The sequence below is a fragment of the Vipera berus genome (genome assembly GCF_964194415.1).
Source record: "Vipera berus genome assembly, chromosome: 3".
Classification (NCBI taxonomy): Eukaryota; Metazoa; Chordata; class Lepidosauria; order Squamata; family Viperidae; genus Vipera; species Vipera berus.
In genome coordinates, this window is record NC_138204.1 from 85,294,762 (window position 1) to 85,316,977 (window position 22,216).

Here is a 22,216-nt window from a genome sequence, read left to right on the forward strand (position 1 = left end):
TAGTCAATCTGCCTTCCTCAGGTTTAGAAGCGGCAGAGAAATCCCTTCTAAATAATACGGTTAAAGCAGAAGTATGAAAACCTTTCCTTCTTGCCCAGTGGAAAGACTAGACTACAGGTTCTGTTCCTTACAGGCAAACTAGGAAAGAAGGTGACATCCCGCATCAGTGGGAGCAGGAGAGACGATCCATGTGAAATAAGCTTAGTAAACAAATTGCTAATGGAGAAAGAGAGCAAAGGCCGGGAGAAGAAAAACTGCAGAGGTGGCTATTAACAGTGGCTATAATAAGGGCTATTTGATATCTAATAATAATGACAACAACAACAATAATAATAATAGAGTTGGAAGGGACCTTGGAGGTCTTCTAGTCCAACCCCCTGCTCAGGCAGGAAACCCTAGACCATTTCAGACAAATAATTGTCCAGTCTCTTCTTAAAAAAAATGTCTCAGCATTCCAAACCTGATTGGCACTTCGCCACTTACAGATCAGTCAATCACCCACTGCAATGAGTGGGAAAATTTTGCACACTTTAAAGCTAATATTTATCTTAGAATAAGAGAGATGTTACTTTTATATAGGCATAGCTAATGACAGCTTTGGGTTACCGTATATCATGGCCTAGAGCAGGGGTAGGCAACCTTGGCTCTTTTATGACTTGTGGACTTCAACTCCCAGAATTCCTGAGCCAGCTGGCTCAGGAATTCTGGGAGTTGAAGTCCACGATCTCATAAAAGAACCAAGGTTGCCTACCCCTGGGCTAGAGATAAAGGCACTGCCATGGGAAAAAACTGAATAGAGGTCATCCTTTCAGTTACGGACGGTTCAAAGTCACAATGGCACCAAAAAAAGTGGCTTACACCTGGTCCTCGCACTTACAACTGTTGTAGTGTTCCCATAGTCAAGTGATCAAAATTTGGGTGCTTGGTAGCTAGCAGGCATTTAACAATCGTTTCAGTGTCCTGGGGTCATATGATTGCCATTTCTGACCTTCCCGGCGGTTTCTAACAAAGCTAGGTCAATGGGGAAGCTGGATTTGCTTAACAACTGCATGCTTCGCTTAACAACCATGGCAAAAGGTTGTAAATTTGGGAATGATTCACTTAACAACCACCTCGTTTACAACAGAAATTCTGGTCCCAATTGTGGGCTGTAAGTTGAGGACTATCTGTATGGACAGGGAACCACAATGCTGTAGCTAAGTGTAAATTATATACAGATTGTACATAAACATGTTTCTGTTCAACTGATGCACTAGTTGTCCCACTTTGATTGCTCTGTGGCAGTTTTAATTTTGCATATTGCAAAAAAAAAACCCAGTTTTCCGTGGATCATCTTGAAAGCAGATCTAAGGAGTTGAAGCAGTGGCTTTTGGGGGCTGGGCTGGGGGTGGGTGAATAGCCATTTCTTCCTCAAGAAACCACTTTGCTTATGCCCAGGTCTGGGTTCAAGCAGAAAAGCATGCTTCTCCAAGGGTAGCAGCAAGACCAGTGTTTGCAATCGTGTAGTTGTTGCAGGAGGAGGAGAGATCGCGCTCATTCCAACTAACGCACGGGGGAGTTACCGCTTCCGCTGTGTATGTGTGTGTGTGTGTTTGTGTGTTTTAAAGACTGAAAGCAAAATCCCTTACTGCGGAGGGGTGGGGAGGGGAGAGAGAGAGAAAGAGACAGAGAGAGGGAGAAATTTCAAGCACCCACCCACCTCTCTCCCCATCCCTTCAGCTCCCACGCAGCTTCAGAAACGGCATCGGCGCTGCCCCCGCAGCCGCGTTTCAAACCAAGGGATCGAGCGCGGAATTGCGGATCGCGGCCGAGGAGAGCCGATAGGCGACGAGGTTTTGGCTGCAAGGTGGGAAGGGCTGAATCCGCCCAGGGACGAGGAACTTTGCAAGAAGCCGACGGCGAAGCCTCGCCACCCCCGGGAGGGAAAAACCGGCCGGATTGCCCTTGGAAGAGTTGCTGGGTTCCCCAATCTCAGGAACGGTCGGGATTTTTTTTTAAAAAAAATATTATTATTATTAGTAGTAGTATTCATATATATATATATATATTTGGCCTTCTTTCACGATTTCTTGAGAGGGTCCGACTGCCCCCTCCCAGGGAGGCGATTTCGCAGCATGGAGCCCGAGACACCCGCTCCGTCCTCGGCGGCGCCGCGCTAAGACGGCGGCGGCGGCGGCGGCATTCAAGCCAGCCCCCGCTTTCCCCGCAAAGTGCCACTGACGAGGATCGCGCGGGAAATCGCTGAGTCTGGCCTTCCCTTCCCCGCCTTCTTCTCACGCTCCCTGCGCCGGGATCGCGGCGTCTAAAACCCGGCGGAGTTTCGGAGCGCGAGTCCCTCCTTCCTTCCAGCGGCTCGGGGGGGGGGGGGCTGCCAGCGCCGGGCACGTGCTCGCTGTCATTCCGAAGGCAGCTCTCCGGGGCCGCGTCTGCCCGCCGCCTGCCCGCTCCACGTGCTGCCGGTCCCAGCGAGCGGGCGGCCCTCTCCCTTTCCCGGGGACTTGGTTGCACGCCCGCTGCTCCTCGTTCTCCTCCTGCTTTTCCTCGAGCTGCCGTCGCCTCTACCGTCGCCGCCGCCGCCTGGGACTAGCCGCCGCCCCCTTCCCCGGTGGATGCCGCCGGGAAGCGGGCGGAGCGCGCAGCCGGGGAGGGGGGCTGCCGCGGACGCCGGAGTACATGCCAGTGCCCTCTCCTCCTCTTCCTACCAGAATGCTCTACTTCCAGATGGTGATCATGGCAGGGACTGTGATGCTGGCTTATTACTTCGAGTACACCGACACCTTCACGGTCAACCTGCAGGGCTTCTTCTGCTACGAGAGCGCCTACCGCAAGCCTTACCCGGGGCCGGAGGAGAGCAGCGCGCTGCCCCCCGTGCTCCTCTACTCGCTGGCGGCCGGGGTGCCAGCCTTGGTGGTAAGCATCTTTTGCGAGCGAGCTCGGACGGCCTCCTTCCTCTTCCCTCCGCTCTCCCCTTTCTCACGACCGCTCCGAAAGTCCTACTTTCCAAGCCTTTCAAGTTGCTCCAACTTGTTGCTGAAGTCTGCCCCCCAGGCGCCCTGGGCATCCCGAACCCGGGTTGGGCAAGATAGAAAAAACAAAGAGAGGCCTCCGTATATATCTATATGTCTTTGTGGGTGTAATCTGTCCTGGCCCGATTTTAAACCAGCCGGGTTCATCCATATACGCCTGGGCTGATTCCCCCCCCCCACACACACACACCTTGGTTTGATGGTGTATTATCTCCCATGTGCATGACTTTCTTCCCAGCTGAGATCAGCCTCGTTGCCTTTTCCTTATCTCGGGATTGTCCATCTCATTTTACTTTGGAGTTCCCCGGCTCAATTGCCAGAGGTGGTGGTGGTAGTGGTGGTTGGGATCCCTTCCTGGGTTTGCCTCAAGCTGGAAGAGCCATTTTCTAAAGATCCGCTAGTATCCTCAGCCTCCTCCCCCTTTTCCTGAAGCTGGCAGCATTGGTTTTGGAAAGAAGATAACAGCACTGGATTATTATTATTATTATTATTATTATTATTATTTTAAAAAATGCTATTATTTCATTGCATCTTTATTTTGTTCAGTGCATAGGTTAGTCACAGATGAGCAGGCGGTTTCTGGTGGTGTGTAATCTTGCCACATGAAAATATTTCTGCTAGCCAAAATGACAGGCTTGTCTGTTTCTGATGGTCAAACAGGAGACAGGAATAGGCATTTTTCTTACTTCTGCTTCAGCCTTTCCTGCATGGTAAGGGGATGGCCAGAAGGTGAGGTATAGGCAAAATTTTGATGTGGGGTTTTGCGGCATCTTTTAAAAGAAGATACACGAATTGGCTGTTGAATGGCAGCCAGCTGGCTTCCCAGGGGGAAAAAAATTATCAAGGAGCGTCTGTCTTGAAAAAGCTCAGGATACAAGTTGTAATGTCATTAGACAAAAGCATTTAATAGTCCCTCAGCATATTGAAGCCATGAACAAAAAGGGGAGGGTGTGACCATTCAAAGTGGGATATATTTAGACACAAATGCGCGCACACGCTTAGATGTGCAAGACACTGATAAAATGATGCTACTGGGATTCTCCCTCCCAGCAATAAATTTAAGGCAAGAAAAATGGAAAGGGATAATTTGGAATGTGCAGTTTTATAAACACACTGTCCTATAAATTTCTGTCAGACAAATAATGCCACCAGGGTTATGCTGGAAATCTCATTGGTTATCACATCCTGGAGCCTTTCACATTACTTTAAAGCCATAAAGCCACTTATGCCCTAAGGATAAAGTATTTGAAGCTGAGCTGGTAGTTTTTCTTCCCATTGTATGTTATGATTTCTCCAGTTGAACACAATGTTTTAGCCTGTTCTGGGATAAAAATCAGTTCACACTACAATATTTTTGTTATAATATACATCTATGTCTGGAAAACCAGGAAACCAACGCCTCCATCCCATTGCTTTAAATTATCACATCCATATTGGCACATAGGCACGTAATTTTACCAATTACAGTTTGGTCTTATGATGTCTTAAGGATGGATACATACAATTTCTATGCTCATGCTTGGGGAAAAAACAACAACCCACTGAATTCCCAGGCCTGAATTTGCATAAACAAGCTTAAAATTGTGTTGTAACTTAGTCCTTTGAGTTTATGATGTTGGACAGTGTCAGGAAAAGAAAGCGTTTTTATTTAAAGATGTCTTGTTTCTGACACATGTAGGCCTTTAAAGAAACAAATAAAATCTTACAAATGTGCTTTGCCTTTGCAAAATATGTATCAAATTAATCTTGCTTTCTCTAGACAAGGCCATTGTTGATGAACACGGCTGGAAAATTGACTGAATTGTATAGAGGGTGATGAGTCTTCTTTATGTTATTTTGTTAGCTTGGCATTATTTTCCCTATGAAATATATATATACTGCTCAAAAAAATAAAGGAAACAGAAAATAAGACATCCTACTATTAAATACAGTACATTGTGTTGTTTAAGTGTTCCCTTTATTTTTTTTTGAGCAGTATATTTTTAAGAAATCCTTTATTTTTTTTGGGGGGGAGTCATAATTATTTAAACATGTGCATTTCAGGAAAAATAGAATCCAGAGAATGTTTACAGTGGTCATTTTTTACTTCCCCAGTCCAGACTTTAATACATAATCTCCTCCAATCCCAACTCTGCGTGCTCACTAATTCACACTAGATTTGTGGGTGTGGTTGCATCACCTCAGTGTCAACTGGAAGGAAGGAGATGTCAAAAAAAATGTGATTTCTCTAGGCATGGCTTTAAGAGAAGATTAAAGATATCTGTTTTGTGTCTCTAGATTACTATCCCCAACACAGATTTTCTGAGCAACATTAAGTTCATCTGATCTAGTCATTGTGGCTATAGAATACCTCTGGTATGTCTGTAAGTACTAGTTGCTAGGGAACATGGATGGAAGAGTATTCTTGTATTCTTGTCCTAGTTGTGGGTTTCTTGTAGGATTTGCTTGGCCGCTGTGGGAACAGAATGCTGAATAGGTCTTATAGTTTTAATCTGTGTACCCATGATTATTTGCACCAATCTCTTTGTGTTTACTCTGATTCAAAATGGCTGACAAACATTGCCTTAGCTACAGCTAAATGCCTCCCATATAGCTGAACATTCTTCATTATTTCATAGCTGAGTCTGTTCCCCCCCTGCTTTTTATATGGATTGTTCTTTTTGACCATAGAGATGTTCCTCCTGGAACTGGCATCTCAGGCCCAGGGAGTGTTTGCAACAGAAGAGAAGAAAGAAGCACAGAGAAGAGTTTCTCATTAATCAGTTCTTTTCACAAAGTTAAACCATTACATCCCAAACACTGTTGCTGGCAGGCTGTTTTCAAAGATACAAGATATTAATTTTTATCAAGATTTGTGGCCAAGTGAAATATTAATAACCTACTGCTCTGGCAATATTATTTTAAAATGGCCATTAAAATCCTTTTTTATTTATCCCTTGAAATGTTTCATTGCAAATAGGTAGCTACATTATTTATGGCTATTATATATTAAACACTTTGTTCAATGTGAAGAGGATTATGAATACAATGAAATTGCTTTGGAAGAGCTTCCATAATTAATATAATCAGCAGTCCAGAGGAGCTTGAAATGCAATAGATTATCTAATTGGAGGTATGCTCTCACAAAGTATTTCTTTCGGTGCCAACTGACTTGTTTATATTTGCAAGATAGAGGTCAGCTACAAATTCTGAGGGAGGGAGCGAGGGAGGGAGGAAGCAGACAGGGAGTTATCCAGTTTTGTTCTTTTCGGAGCCAGCCGTTGTATATACAGAATCTTTCATTCTCATTCCTTGAGAAGACACAGTGGCTAAACTTCTTTCTCTCAGGGAGTTATGAACTGTGAGTAGATATCTATAATTTTGCTGGCAGCAAGTGAGTTTGCTTGGATGTTCCCACTGGAAGGGTAACTCACTTTCAGAGACCAGAAGCAGACCTTAAAAGTGTTATTTTCATGGGATTTGTATCTCCGCAGGAATCTGGATAAAGACTTTGACACTTTAATCTATAGAAGTAAAATTCCCTTGGAAGGAGAAAAATAAAATCAGAGGCACCCACTGATGTCATTGTCTTGTCGCCTAGTCTTTTGGAAAAGATAAAGACACTATCCTCCGCCCTTCCACCTCCCAAGGTTATCTGCCTTGCTCTGCACTGCGATTTTTTTTCAGGTTCTACTGAAACTGTCCATTGCAGAGATGATTGAAATTTAGCTCCAACAAAATACAGGTCTAAAGTTTAGGTTCCCCCCCCCCAAGTTTACTATTTCCCACCAAGAAAATAAATGATAGAAATGGTTAAAGGATTGCATTAAGAACGCTGTGAGGATTAAGAGTAAGTCTCTTCCTGGTGTTTCTCTGCCCAAAGTACCAAGCTCCCTCCACTCTTCCTAACAGAGTTCCATCTTATATTTTGTTTGTTGGCCATCAAGCCTGCATGAAGCACCACCATTAGGTAGCAGGTGCTAGCAGTGGCAGTCCTTTGGCTTTAACTTCTAGCTATTCTCCTAATTGGTTTATTTTTTTCATGGGGAAAGACTGACAATTACATGACATCCTTGCCTGTCTCGACCCTTTAGTTTCCATAAGTAGAACGAGGGGAGGGAATGTCAATTTGTCTTTGCCTTAGGCTGAAAGTTTGGTGCAAGCCCAGATGATCACAGCAGAAAGCGATTAAATGTTGTGAATGTTCCTTATTTATACTAGTTAAAGCAGCACAGGTAGAATGCCTGTTTGATCCGAAGGCGGAATTCTGTCTGTGCAGTTTTTACATGCAATTCAGATGACAGAGTTGGAAGGAGTTCAATCTCCTGCTCAGCCTGGGAATCCAAATTAAACTATCGTTGACAGATAGGTGTCTAGCCTCTGCCCACCACTTCCCTGAGTAATTGTTTCCACTGTCAAACTCGTCTGAGACTTAGAAGCTGTTTCCAAGATGGAACCAGAATCTGCCTGCCTTAACTTAAATCTATTGTCTCCTGTCCAGTACTCTGTCCAGCTCATCTTGACTAGTTATCAGATATATTTCAGGTATTTGGAGAGAGGTATTATGTCAGTCTTCTTAACATTCCAGTTTCTTTAGTCTCTCTTTGTAGAACCTACTTTAGATACTTCTTGTTGCACTTCTCTGAAGCTCTCTCCGTTTGTCTGAACCCTTCATACAGTATGGTGCCTGGAACTGGACACAATACTTGAATGATGAATGCTCTGACCAATTCAGAATGAAATAGAACTGAGTGTTCCTTTGTTGCATCAAATCTCTTTCTGTGCTTGAGAAAGCATAATTCTGTTAATGTTGCCTGTTCAGTTTTATACGGTTACAATTCCAGGTCTTTTACACAAGTGCTATTCCCAAGCTGGACATCCTTTATACCTATGCCTTTGAGCTATGTTTCCCAAGTGAAGAATCTTTCATTTGTCTTTATTAAACTTCACTCTGTTACTGTATATTCAATCAATAATCTATAATCTTATGACAAAGTGTTTTGAATTCTATTTTCGTCTTCCAGGTTATTTGCTAGTCAGTCCAATCTTGTGTCACTTGCAAATTTGCTAAAGGTTTCCTCCTTTTCTTCATCCATATAATAAATAATAATCCATATAATAAATAAAAATGTTAAACAGTAAAAGCCAGACATGTCAAACACAAGGCCCGGGGGCCGGATCCGTCCTGCGAAATGGTTTCATGTGGCCCGCGAAGTCTTCCTGGAAACAGTGAGGGAACGGCCCCCACTGCCTTGGCCCTGGCTCAGAGACCCTCCTTCTGCCAGAGACCCTCAGATCTGTCCCACTCCTGCCCAGGCCCCCATAGGCACCCTTGATGCCAACGATGTAGAGCTGGCCACGCCCACCCAGTAGGCCATATGCACTCTAGCCACGCCCACCCAGTAGGCCACGCCCACCCTGGCCATACCCACCCAGCCCCCTGAGGGCAACCGCAATGCTGATGCGGCCCTCAATGAAATTGAGTTTGACACCCCTGGTATAAGCCGTAAGATTGGCACTAGTCAGTACCTCATTCCAGTTTGAGTTTGATAAATGACCATTGTTTTTAATGTCAGCCATTTATCTACTTCATTGTTATGTTAACTAGTCACCAATCGCCACTTGCCGATATGTAACTGCATGTTAATACAGAATATTATCTGCTCTGCATATAATGCAGTCATATAGTATACACTAATTGACTAATGGTGCAATTGAAGAAGTAGGAGTTTGAAATATGCTTTCTCATTAGGGTTTGTAGCAGAAACACATATATCATAAATATAATAAAATGAGATAAATACATGTGCAGCTGAAGAACATATAAGAGCACAGATCTAAAAATAAAAATATTGTGTAGTTATTAAAAATCTGAATGAAAATCCATTTGGAGCTCAGAATGAAATAGTTCCACTAAGAATATCCCTTTGGAGTTGGTTGTATTCCAGCAGAACAAAATTCAAAGTACCTCTAAGATTCCACCAGAAGAATATCTGGACAGAGAGGAAGAAAATGAATGCCAGTCCATTTATACAAATAAATTTACATTTAATTTAAAATAGATCTACACCCTTTGTCTTGAACTGAAGAACAGTAGAGCGTGTGCATGCACATGATTTACCAAAATTCTATTTTCAGCTACTGTATCTGCACTTTGTTACTTAAATGGCCCACTGCCACACTACAAGGTGCTAAAACGGCCACCGCTGTGCCACGCAAGAATGGGTCAGGGCTAATGAATATCACGTGGGCACTAGCTCCACTCCATTTGCGTGTGCACGCAGGCATGTAGAATGCTTCCCCCTTTCTTTTCCTCCAGTCTGCCAACCTACAAAGGTTGGCGACCTCTGGTCTAACTGAACCAAAGCCCCCACACCCACAGTTAGCCTAGTCTTGCTTTCCTACTTCCTTGATTGTATTCTTCCTCTTTCTTTAGAACTCTAGAGTCCAATCCTATCTCTGTCATAATCTGTACAGCAGGGGTGTCAACCTGCCGGCCCATGGGCTGGATGCGTCATGCTGAAACTCTGCCCACCCTATTGTCAGCAATAGGAAAAAAGTCATGATACATCGTGACATATCACGTGACGTTGCAAGTTTGACACCCCTGAAGGGTAAAGAATACGACTGACAGAGATAGGCAGGAACTGGTATCTAGGCAAAAGAGGTGGAAGCATTTTTGTTTTTTAAAAATATCTGAAATGTGATAACATTTGGAAAATGCTCAGACAGACACCTTCCAGATTCATTGGAGTATAAGGGGAGGAGGTATGGCACAATCAGACTTGCAAAATTCTACTATTGCAGCCAATCTCAATAAAACTAATTTTAGCCTTCTGGTGGAGTTGATTTCCTGGTCTGTTCTACCAGAACGGACTGATGTCATGTTAGACATCTGAAACAGTGTATTTGCTTGGATTTTGCTCCATTCCTTAATTAATACATACGATCCTTTTATCTCTTCTAGTATATATTGACTTCAAACATATTGGGATAGTGTACTGCCTCTAAGTCCTAATGTGAATGTCTCAGAGGCAGCTGAATGGACACAACATAGATGAATGTGATAGATTATCTTTCACTTTGATCTGGCAAGATATTTATATTTGTATGGTCATTAGATTTCAAAACCGAACCAATGTAATGGGCGATTATTTTATTTTAATTACTGTAAAAGGCAAATTTATTTAGTTAATTTGTATTTCACTGAATTTATATTCCACTAAACTCAAGGCAGCTATGGTAATAGCAGCCAAAATCTAAGAAATAATTATTAGGCCCTCTGATGCCACAAAGGCATTAAATGGGGTCTTGGTAAAATATTGCAATTTTTTAAAGAGTGTGATTTGTTACTTTGCAGGAATTAGTATATCTATTGGCATGTACAAGGTTAGTAGCACTTGATGACAACACCTAAATTTAAAACAAGAGTGCAGAGCTTTTTTTCCTTGAGATCTCCCTTAGATAAAATCATCAGGGTTTCTATTCCAGTCAAGGGCATAGACCAATTCTAAAGCAGAGTTATTCACTATCGTGCTTTTGTTCAGTATGTGCAGGAGGGAAAAAAAAAGCACTTTCATTAAAATCTTCTCCATGCCAAACTTCTGCAAATATTGTATTTTCCAAACAACATTGTTGCTGCGAAATACAACAAGTGAGGGTAGCTTATATAGTTTAGTGGAGTAGGACCTGTTAGAGAATATTGATTGGAGACGGTTTAGAGATTTTGATTGAGAGACCTAGATATCTGCATTTGAAGAAACCACACTTAGAATACTCCAAACAGTTTTGGTTACCATAGATGTAGAGACTCTGGAAAAAGTGCAGAAAAGAGCAACAAAGATGATTAGGGGGCTGGAGGATAAAACATGAAGAACGGTTGGAGGAATTGGGTATGGCTAGTCTAGCAAAAGAAGGACTAGGGGGTGACAGGATAGCAGGGTTCCAATGTTTGGGGGGCTGCCACAAAAAGGGGGGTCAACCTATTTTTCAGTGCGTCAGAAGGCAAAACAAGAAGCAATGGGTGGAAAGTAATCAAGGAGAGAAGCAACCTAGAACTAAGGAGAAATTTCCTTAGAACAGTGGAACCAATGGAATGGCTTGTGGATGCTCCATCACTGGAGGCTTTTAAGAAGAGACTGGACAGTCACTTGTCTGGAATGGTGTAGGGTCTCCTGCTTGAGCAGTGGGTTGGACTAGAAGACCTCCAAGTCCCCTTCCATCTCTATTATTCTGCAAAGAAATAACTCCCTGAGATAGCTTGCTGCCAATTAACCTGGAATGGTTTTCTCTGTTTTTATTTCTCTCCATGCTGTGCTGTTGGCCTCAACATAAAACACACATATGCTGGTAGTTCTTTTTGGTGGAATAAACTGCAATTTGGAAGCCGCATCCATCAATTATGGATGAAAAATTAACCTTCTCTCTCCTCTGCGGCAATCTCTCTCTTACGTGCAGCTGTTTTGAAAAGAAATTAAACTAAGTGAAAGAGATGGAAAGTTTTGATCACAGATGTCCCCTCGTTCTCTTTAAGTTGAGGGGCGAGTGCTGTTACAAGAACGCCTGCAGGTACATCGGGGAGATGTTGAGAAGCTGGAGGAAATCACAAGGTTTATAGGAGCATGAGAATTGCAAGCACAAAATTTGGGTGAGATGGGAGTAGGTTGAAGGAAAGAGAAGCTGAGAAATACAACGATCGTTGGAATAACCAGGGACATGTGGGTATTGATGACCTATTAAGTGCCCACGTAGGGATGTGGTGGAGATGAGTGGAAAATAGAAAGGTATACATTGAAAGATTGCATAACTGGCTGGTTGGCCCGAATCCTGAACTCTAGAGCACTCTATATGGATAGTCCTCAACTTACAACCATTCCTTTAGCAATTGTTTTGAAGTTACAACAGCACTGAAAAAGGTGACTTACAAGTGGTTCTTGTATTTAATGACCGTTGCGGCACCCACATGGTCATGTGATCAAAATTTGTATGCTTGGTAATCAGCATGAATTTACAATGGTTGCAGAGTCACAGGATCCTGTGATCGCCATTTGCAACCTTGCCAGCTGGCTTCCGACATGCCGAGTCAATAGGGCAGGGGTAGGCAACCTCGACTCTTTTATGACTCAGGGACTTCAACTCCCAGAATTCCTGAGTCAGCTATGCTGATTCAGGAATTCTGGGAGTTGAAGTCCATGAGTCATAAAAGAGCCGAGGTTGCCTACCCCTGTAATAAGGGAAGCCAGATTTGCTTCATGACTACGATTTGCTTAACAACCATGGCAAAAAAAAAGGTTGTAAAAATGTAACCGTCTTCCTTAGCGACAGAAGTTCTGGTTCTAATTTTGGGGTCATACGTCAAAGGCTACTTGTACTCACAACATTGACTACATTTTAAATCTTAGCTTGTTTATGAAATCCTAGATGGAGCTGCCTAGCATTTGCAGGTAAAATAGCAGCAACTGAACCTGAACACCAGAAGAGGAAATAAATGATTTGTTATATTTGTATTTTATAGATACTTTGGCTTTCCCTAGCGAATTATTCCCCCAAGCTGATATCATCTTCCAGTTGTTTCCATATTTCCTAAGCAACATCTTTCCGTTTGGCTCTGGCAGGCTGGAAATTATGGGCAGTGTTGTCTAGCACAGAGTTCCCCAACCTCTCTGGCTTTGCAGGGGAGAGGGAATGGCTCCGCACGAGTGGTAGGCAAGTACATGTGCCGCACACGCAACTCCTATTTGCACACGTGGCAGGCACTTGCACCTGCCGCTGTAGCAAAGGGAGCGTGCGTGAGTACGCCCCTGCTTGCGCAAGCACTCACTTACACTTCTGCGGCCCGGTTCCAAAAGGTTCAAGGCCCGGTAGTGGGCCGTGGGCCGTGGGTTGGGGACCTCTGGTCTAGCATACTCAGAAGTTACCTTTTTAAGGAAGGTTGATAGAGTGGAACCTGGGTGACACATTTGATGCTCAGGGAAGGTTTTTTCTTTTAGACAGCAGACAATACCAGAACTGCTTGGGTTAAGTTGTATTTCTGTATTATTTAGCTGCCAAAATCTACACCCTCGTACTGTATTTCACATTCCATCAACACTCCTTAACGCAGTTGTGATTATGTTTTATTTGAAGCAATCATTGTTTTCTGTTGAGATAATGAACAGTTGATTACAAGCTGCATTAACTGAGTATATACAGGGGTGTTGTTTTTTTTGGCCTGGACAGATTCTTGTAAAACTGAGATTTTATAGATCAGCGTTTCAGCTCTGTGATGTTTTCAGGTTGTTTAGGACTTCTAGACCTGTGTTGTAGCCTTCAGGGTTTCGATAATTATTTGACTAATATGAACTGTGTGGCTTTCAAAGATATGTCGATAACATAAAGATCATAAAGTGAGATTTTATTTCTCATAAATATCAGTGCTGTTGTCTTGGCTTTATTATATTAGCATTATCTATGTGGTCCTTCAGATGCCTTATTGACTTATTGGAATCATTTTAAAAATACGGCTTGGAAATAAAAATAAAGTTTTTATAAGCATTACCATCCCTCTTGAGTGGTGCTTTTCCTTAATATAGAAATTGTAGAAGGGAGTGGAATATATTTGCTTCGGTTTCAGAATTTATACTAATGAATTCTTTCATTATGTTATGAATTTTTCTCCTGTGTTTCTGGTCCTCTAGACCAGTATTATATAACTTACTATATTTTCAGAAACATCAACAAAGAGAGATTATATTCTGCTGTTTCCGGGTACTGCCATACCCACTATCCAAACTTTTTTGTCTTTCTTATTGGCAATTATTAAATCTGGTGTGTTGTGTAGCAGGTGCATGTCCCAGAGCAGTTTAACCTTGTCGTTGTCCATTGCTTTGTCTATTTTGTGGTCCCATCAGTTCTTGCCTGCAGACAAATGGTATTTCTTGTATCTATTCCAATGTACCATTGTTGCAACTTGGTCATGCTGTTGTTCCTAGTCAGTCTATGGGATATTCTTGCAGCAGCTATCTAGGTTTCATCAGCTTATTTGCAGAGGCAGCATTTGCTGTCTTCTCCATTGTGTCTTTGTGTGCCTTTTTTCTTAAGGCTTGGTCTTATGTAGCCAGAATTAGCCCCTCTGTCTCTTTCTTCAATTTTCCATGCTATTAGCCATTGCCAGGTCTTATTATCTGCTTTGCCTGCATTTTCCCGGTGGTTTGGCCATTCCACATTTCAATTCCATTACTGTTTGTGATTTTATTGCTACTGTAGCACATTTCCCTAAGCCAAAATCTAGGCTAGAAAAAACACACACACACACCATTATTAGACAAATAGAGCATTGTGGTTCTTACAACTGGGAAATCCATCATAGAAGTTTTTGTTCTCCCAGCCAAGACAGTAAAATTTAACTTTCTCGCTTCTCCCACCCTGCTACTGCATGTACTTCTTCATGACTAGCCCTGATTATGTTATCTAGTTGGCTAATGAAATGTCTGCAAGAAAACAACCAAACTCAGAGAGCGCCACTCACTTCTTCATTCTTTACCTGGAAAGAAAGAAAAGACACAGAAATAATAACAATAATCTGTGTCAGGATGGTTAGGGAATAATAATTTTCTTGTTACAGGATATGCTTAGAGTATCTAAGATGATACTGGAAAATGTAAATTCATATTCTGAAGCTTAAGGTTAGATGTAGCCAGTTAATGCCTCTTGGAGTAGAGTTTATTAAGTAGATAGTGTGTTGCTTGATAATCTGTTGGAACCAGTAGAAATATGGTTTTGGAAATCACAATCTAGTTTCCCGGTTGTGAATCCCCCCCCTTCCCTTTTCTTTTTCAGTTATTTTTCCCCTCCATTCTCTTTGCAGTGTTAAACACAATAAGTATACTTACACCATCACAATTATAAATGATATTTCTTGGACCCACAGACTGCAAATCCTTTTCAAGCCGCATTCTGAAATTGATGCTTGAGTTCACATATAGCTCTGAGCCATGTTTTATTTTAATCATGATTTGCTGAGCAAGAACCTGATTCATACTTACTAGTGAACTGTAAACCATAGTTAATAAATTGTAGAAGCCTGGTTTACCCATCATATTGTGCTAAAAGCAAGCCAATGCCATGCTATATTATGTGTAATGAAGGAATTATAGTTAAAACTTTCACTGTAATTAGTGCTGGAGTACATAAGGGTTGGCTTGTATTTACAAGGGAAAAGGGGAAGAATCTGCTTGCTTGGCATCTGAGGAATATGAAGAAATTACTTTCCCGGGCTGGTTCCATCTTGTGCAAATTGCAATTCTAAAGGTTAACTGTTTTCACAAAAGGGCAGAAGCAATACATTCTCATGTGGTTCTCATGCAAGTTTCATACTTTGTTTACACTGTAAAAACTCTGGGTATTTGCTTTTTCTTGTACAGCTGATATAAAAATCAGCTAAATAGGAAGGAATAAGTCTAATAAGGCTACCGAACAAACAAGTGGGCCTTATGTTACATGTTAGAAAAGCTGTAAATGCAGTGACAGTTACATTGCAATCTTTATGTAGCTTGTAATTGACCCCAGAAGTCCCATCGATGTACATAATATAATATTAAAAATAAATGTTTTCTGTTTCATGAAATAAAAAATGATCTTAGGATTACTTTTATGCTTCTCATCTGTTCTACTACCTTCTCTATTGATATGGTAGAGCAGACATGTCAAACTCGTGACGTCATGTGACATTGCGCAACATATCAGGACGATTTTGCCATTGCCGGCAGTGGGGTGGGCATGGCTTCCGGATGATGTGTCTGGCCCATGGGCCGGCAGTTTGACACCTCTGTGGTAGAGGGTCTCCTGCTTGAGTATTGGGTTGGACTAGAAGACCTCCAAGGTCCCTTCCAGCCTATGACTCTGGGAAGGTGGAAGGTTTGAGGTGAAGGTTGGACAACCATTTGTCTGAAATGGTATAGGGTTTCCTGCTTGAGAAGGGGGTTGGACTAGAAGACCTCCAAGGTCCCTTCCAACTCTGTCATTCTGTTCTTCTCTTAAGGTATCGTTATTATCCTTTGTTATTATGTTTATTATTACTCTGTTGCTTTGCGTATACACTGAGAGCTTATGCACCAGAGACAAATTGCCTGTGTGTCTATCCCATTTGGATAATAAAGTACAGTATTCTATTTTGTTAGGATGATTTTCTTGTGTGAAACAATGATCCAAAGACACTAGGCATAGGGGTCTGTGAGAGCAGGCAAAGGGAACAAATGACAAAATGTCCATTACACCTTGTGATACCAGTTCCACCTCTTACATGCATGTGTACAATATTATTGTGATGCAAGTATGAGGGATAGAGTTTGCAATATAATGTCATGGTGAACTCTCATCATTTTGGCATCATTGTAGTTAGGAATGGATGCCTGTGATCAGGCAGAATCTTTGATAGTTGTTCAAGTTCACACAATATCTCAGTGGAGGTGTTCACACACTTTCAGATGAATGTATTATGGAAGATACAAATTTCTGCCAGCAAGCCATTATTTTTATGCAATGTAATGTGCTGTTTTCAAGCCATGTCAATTTTCATTTGGACAGTATTTTCAGGAATGTATTTTTAAAATGTCAACCATTAAGCAGGCCAAATGGGCACCATAATTTATACAGACAGCTGTTTTGTTGCTTTTTATATCCCATTTTTCATGCCTTCCTTGTCTGGTATATATATATATAAGATGTAATTTTCCAACAGAAACATTATATTCTTTTGGGTTAGAAGTACAAGGATGAGTTGTATGAGCCAGTCTTTCCCAACCTTGTGTATTCCTACAACTTCCATAATTCTTATCATAATACATAGTAACATTTCTCTCTGAAAATTATGATAATCGTAATTCTAAATTTCTGGGAGAAGGGTGTCCCATACTAGGGATTTTCAAAGGTTTTCAACCAGTAGAATTTATTAGAAATTTTTTCCAAGAACCCGAAGATCTGCAAAATGGCAGATCTAGCATTACTTCATGGAACAAGAGGCCATGTTTTTTTCCATTGCATCTTGGAAAAATTGCCATGAATAGCTCTCCTCGAGTGAATTCGCTCTTTCCGCCGTGATCTGAAGGTTGTTTGAACAGGCCGGCCTGGACTAAGGGTTTGAGTTTATTTTAACTATTTATTGTTAGGGCCAATTAATTTAATTTTCTTTTAAACTTTTGTATGTTGCATTTTATTGCCCTGTACACCGCCCTGTGTCCTTTGGGAGAAGGGCGGTATAAAAATTTAATAAAATAAATAAATAAATAAATAAATTTTCTTTTCTTTATTTTTTTGCCCTTAGTCTCTTATAAAACTTCCATCAAATTCTTGTGGATCCAGAAAAGCCATGTTCTAGCTACTCTGGAAGTACATAGTCAGGGTCCATACTATGAGAAGATTTCATATCATATATCATTATTGTATCCATAATGCAACACAATTTTTAGTTGATCAATCTACATCCCTGTAAAGAAGATGGGAAGTTAGCCATATATTAGTAATTGTACTGAGATTCAGTGTGGTCCTCCAAATACATAAATCAGAGAGGTCTTCTGTGAAGATTTAGTTCAATTCAGCTTTATTCTACTGAAGTGAATGAATTTGCTATAAATGATTATTATAACTAAATCCTTTTTACATCAAAGAAAGAAGTGTTTTGAAAGCTAGAATTTAATTATCAACCAGTGTTAGTTAGCATCCAACTCGCAATGGACAACTCGCCAGAGGACAACTCGCTGTGGGACAATTTAACAATTCAATTTAATTATTTAAAATAAATAAAAAATATTTCAATTTTTGTCGTTCACATTTCATTCTGTTCCTCCTTTTTCATACTTTCTTGAAAGATTCTATTCCACTGTTTCTTTGATATTGGTGTAACTTTTGTCCCACGGCAAATTGGCTGTGACAAGTTGACCGTGTTGTGTTGGCTGTGGCCAATTGTCATAGACCCCTCTTTTGGTTTCAGTTGCTTCAGGCACCTTTGAAAGAAAAATTACTTTTGTCCCCTAATGAATTTAATAAGAGATTTGTTTATGTAAGCAACACAAGGGAAGAGGAGAAGGAGCGAGATTGTCTGCCAAAGAAATTTGTATTTCTAAAAGGAGACAGTAGGTAACTTCTGCAGATTCAACTAAACACAACAATATAATTTTATTCCTAATCTACCATAATGGAGAAAACATATTGATTGCCAGATACCACCAGGCTGAAATCCTGAGACATAACTACTGTCTGTTAAACAGGTATACTTTAGGAGGCAGATAATTTCTTACCCCAAAAATAATAATAATAATAATCAAAAATCAGCATGTCTAGGTGCCAGTAATATGAGCAATTTGGATTTGCAAACTGGATGCATTTGTCTCTTTACCTCGCAGATTTTACTTATGAATCAGTGCATCTGCTCAATATTTCTTATTTTTTCTCTATTCTTTCTCCCATTGTAAAAGTGTCCCCTGAGAAATCCTGGCCTTCCCAGATGGTTTTAAATGGACAAATAAGAAACAGGGAACTTCTCTAAAGAACCAAATTTCTCCTGCCATCTGTGAACATAAAATAATAGAAGCTGTAGATGCTTTTGATTATAACTGGGAATGTCTAGTATAGGGGTAGGGAACCTTGGCTCTTTTATGATTTGTGGACTTCAACTCCCAGAATTCCTGAGTCAGTATGTCTGGTTCAGGAATTCTGGGTACTGAAGTCCACAAGTCATAAAAGAGCCAAGGTTCCCTGCCCCTGGTCTAGTATATATACAGCAGGGGTCTTCAAACGTGGCCCTTTTATGACTTGTGGACTTCAACTCCCAGAATTCCTCAGCCAGTGTGCCTGGCTGAGGAATACTGAGAGTTGAAGTCCACAAGTCATAAAAGGGCCACGTTTGAAGACCCCTGATAAACAGTCTACAGAAAATAAAAATGAATTCCTTGGTAGATTTATTGGCCTGCAAAAGTTCCATCAAGTATCCCACACAAAATGCCTGGTTCACAGATCTCATCCTGTGACACCAAATTGGTCTTTGCATACACATGTTACTGGGAATCCCAGTCTCCCCTAAATATTCCTGCAGCATTATCCCAAATTCAGAGTTTGAATCGCCAAAGAATCAGGATTAAAAAAAAACATTTTTTTTTGGAACAACTGAATGCTATTCTAACACTTTTAACGATGAAGCATTTCTGCTGAAGAAAAATATATACATTCCACATTGCCTTGGAAATATTAGATCAAGTAAAAATATTCTAACAACGGAAAGTGTTTTTCTTTATAACTGCCACATATAAGTGACGTTAAAAGTCTCAGTGTAAACAATTGAGTGAAACATGTATTTTTGCTGTGGGATGTTTAAATGTATAGATGTGTGTGAGCTGATGAGTTATTATGCTTTCATTTATGTACCAATTGCTGAATGATTGTATTGATTAACACATTTTAGAGACTATGTTCTCCTTTATACTATCCAGAAAAGAGAAATGAATTATGAGTTAGGTATACTTTCTGTGCCATCATTTCTGGTGGAATGATGTGCATGTCCCTATGGGAAAAACAGATTTTCTACCCTCATAGCATGCCGGTATCCTTATCTTAAATGAAATGAGAAGAGAGAAAGCACAGATCCCTAAATCTTGTCTCATTATTTTGTTGGAGCCTGCAACTCCATTCTCCCGTCGAAGGAACCGCTTCTGCATGCCATCAGGTTTCTGCATAAACGGCCATCTGGTTTTCTTAAATTGGCAAACCAGTGTGAAGAGAATTGAGTTGTGTGTAAAGAATTTCCTTCTCATGCAGACATACCTCATGCACATAAGTAAACTGGCTGCATGACTGCATATAGGGGAGTGAAACTGTGAATGAGATATTTTCCTGATTTTAGCTGAAATCATTTGTTGTAACCTAATTTCTTCCAAGTAACAACTTATGAGAGTTTAAGCCACAGTAAGCCAGCCTCTCTGCAAGTAAAAGTTTATTAAAAAGTACAAACAGTGCCAGATTCTAACATTTTTTAGAGACTCTTTTGGATGTCTTCTGTTGATCAACATTGTCATTTTTCTTGTTGGTTTCCTGTAAAATGGTCTTGAATACTCAGCTGTTTAAGAATTGATTCAGTAGACTGAATCTGCATGGACAAAATTGCAATGCTAGTAGTACCATTTTGCTCATCATCTTATTTGAGTTGTGTTCAGGCTTAATTGATGCAAAGCATTTGATATTGCAGACACTTTTATTAACGTGATGGGCAGAGAGGGGAATGTTAGCAAATGCTACCAAAGGTTAGTTCTGACTTTCATATTGGGACTGTTTTTGTAAAGAAGATGTTTAGAATAGAATAGAGCTGGAAGGGACCTTGGAGGTCTTCTAGTCCAGCCCCCTGCTCAAGCAGGAAAACCTATACCATTTCAGATAAGTGACTGTCTAGTTGTTATGGTTCCAACAGATGAAAGTCTTCAAAGAACTTTGAGGCATTGTTTACCTTAAAGAATCTTTATTCGAGTAGCATAGCATCGGCACATACATAGGCAAAGCCAAAATCTGAATTCCCCTCCTCTGAGCACATAGTATCAAGCACAATTCCTTCCTCTAATAAACAGTCATAAATCACAGTCTCCAATTAGTTTGAAATGCAGACTTTCCCTCCAGTTCTCCAACCCGCCATTTCTTATCATCTCTTAGTCCAAAAAAACTTGTTTCTCACAGTTACAATATTGTTATGTCTAACTAAATCCCATGCACATTCCTCGCCCCCCCCCAGTATCATCTAATTCTAACTCTTACTTCTAAGAGTAAAACATAAGAAGGAAAATGGCTGCATCTCCATATGTTGTCAAAGCAAGAACATCTGATGTTAGTAGCATTGACACTAGTCTCTACTTAAAAACCTCCAGTGATGGAGCACCCACGATTTCTGGAGACAAGCTGTTCCACTGGTTAACTGTCCTCACTGTTAGGATGTTTCTGCTTAATTCCAGGTTGCTTCTCTCTTTGATCATTGTTTCCTGTCCTGCCCTCTGGTGCTTTGGAGAATCGTTTGATGCCCTCTTTTTTGTGGCAGCCCCTCAAATACTGGAATACTGCTATCATGTCGCTCTTTATCTTCTTTTCTTTAGACTAGCCAAACCCAAGTCCTGCAGCTGTTCTTCATGTGTTTTAGCCTCCAGGCCTTTGATCATTTTAGTTGCTCTTCTCTGAACTTTTTCCAAAGTCTCAACATCTTTTTGTAGTATGGTGACCAAAATTGGTTGCAGTATTCCAGGTGTGGTCTTGCAGAGGGAAGTGTTATAACTCACCGCTGAACCTCATCATGATTCTTTAAACATGTGGAATTTGTTTTATTGCTTCATTTGTTTTGAACCCTACTGAATCTTCTGGGTTCTCTGCATATTACGGTAACAAAAATGACCATAAATGTTGCACAGTAACATCAAAAGTAAAATGTACTACTCAAGAAAAACAAGACAATAATCCTAATGCCTAATGATAGTTGAAGACTCATGGAAGCAGATGCAGCAGATAGTCAGATCCCTCCTTTTGATTTTTAAAAGCTATCACAGGCTGTCACAGAGGAGATCAGCCTAATGTCAGGCATTTCTCGACTTACAACAGTTCATTTAGTGACATTTCAAAGTTATAGTGGCACTGAAAAAAGTGACTTAGATCGTTTTTCACACATAACATTCAGCATCTCCCATGGCCACATGATCAAAATCCATACATTTGGCAACTGACTCATATTTATGACAGTTGCGGTGTCCTGGGGTCATGCAATCCCCTTTTGCTAACTTCTGACAAGCAAAGTCAAAGGGGAAGGCAGATTCGCTTAGCAACCATGTTACCGACTTAACAGCTGCAGTGATTCACTCAAGAACTGGGGCAAGAAAAGTGGTAAAATGGGGCAAAATTCACTTAACAAATGTCTCGCTCAGCCACAGAAACTTTGGGCTCAATCGTGGTCGTAAGTTGAGGACTACCTGTATCTAGATCAGGGGTGACCCACCTGTAGTCTTCAATTCTAGGAGTTGAAGCCCAAAAGTCTTAAAATTGCCAAGGTTGGACACCCCTGATCTAGAGGGAGGCTATTCTGTAATGTAATCGCCATGATACAAAACAAAATTTATGATCTTAGTTCTCTTCACAGATGTTATGTATGGGTTTAAATAACAATATCAAGCGGCAGCTCCCCCGATACCACCAGGTGGCGCTGTACCTACTGCTGTGGT

The 22,216-nt window shown here is 41.1% G+C and overlaps 1 protein-coding gene across 1 annotated transcript in view; it reads left to right on the forward strand.

The window, feature by feature from the left end:
* Window positions 1–2,673: 2,673 nt before the first annotated feature.
* PLPPR5 (phospholipid phosphatase related 5) overlaps window positions 2,674–22,216 on the forward strand; it is a gene marked incomplete at both ends in the record, with an annotated part of 83,564 nt that continues 64,021 nt past the window's right edge. The window contains one exon of the mRNA XM_081325324.1: window positions 2,674–2,910. Coding sequence (XP_081181450.1) covers window positions 2,674–2,910 — 237 coding nt within the window. The remainder of the gene's footprint in view (window positions 2,911–22,216) is intronic.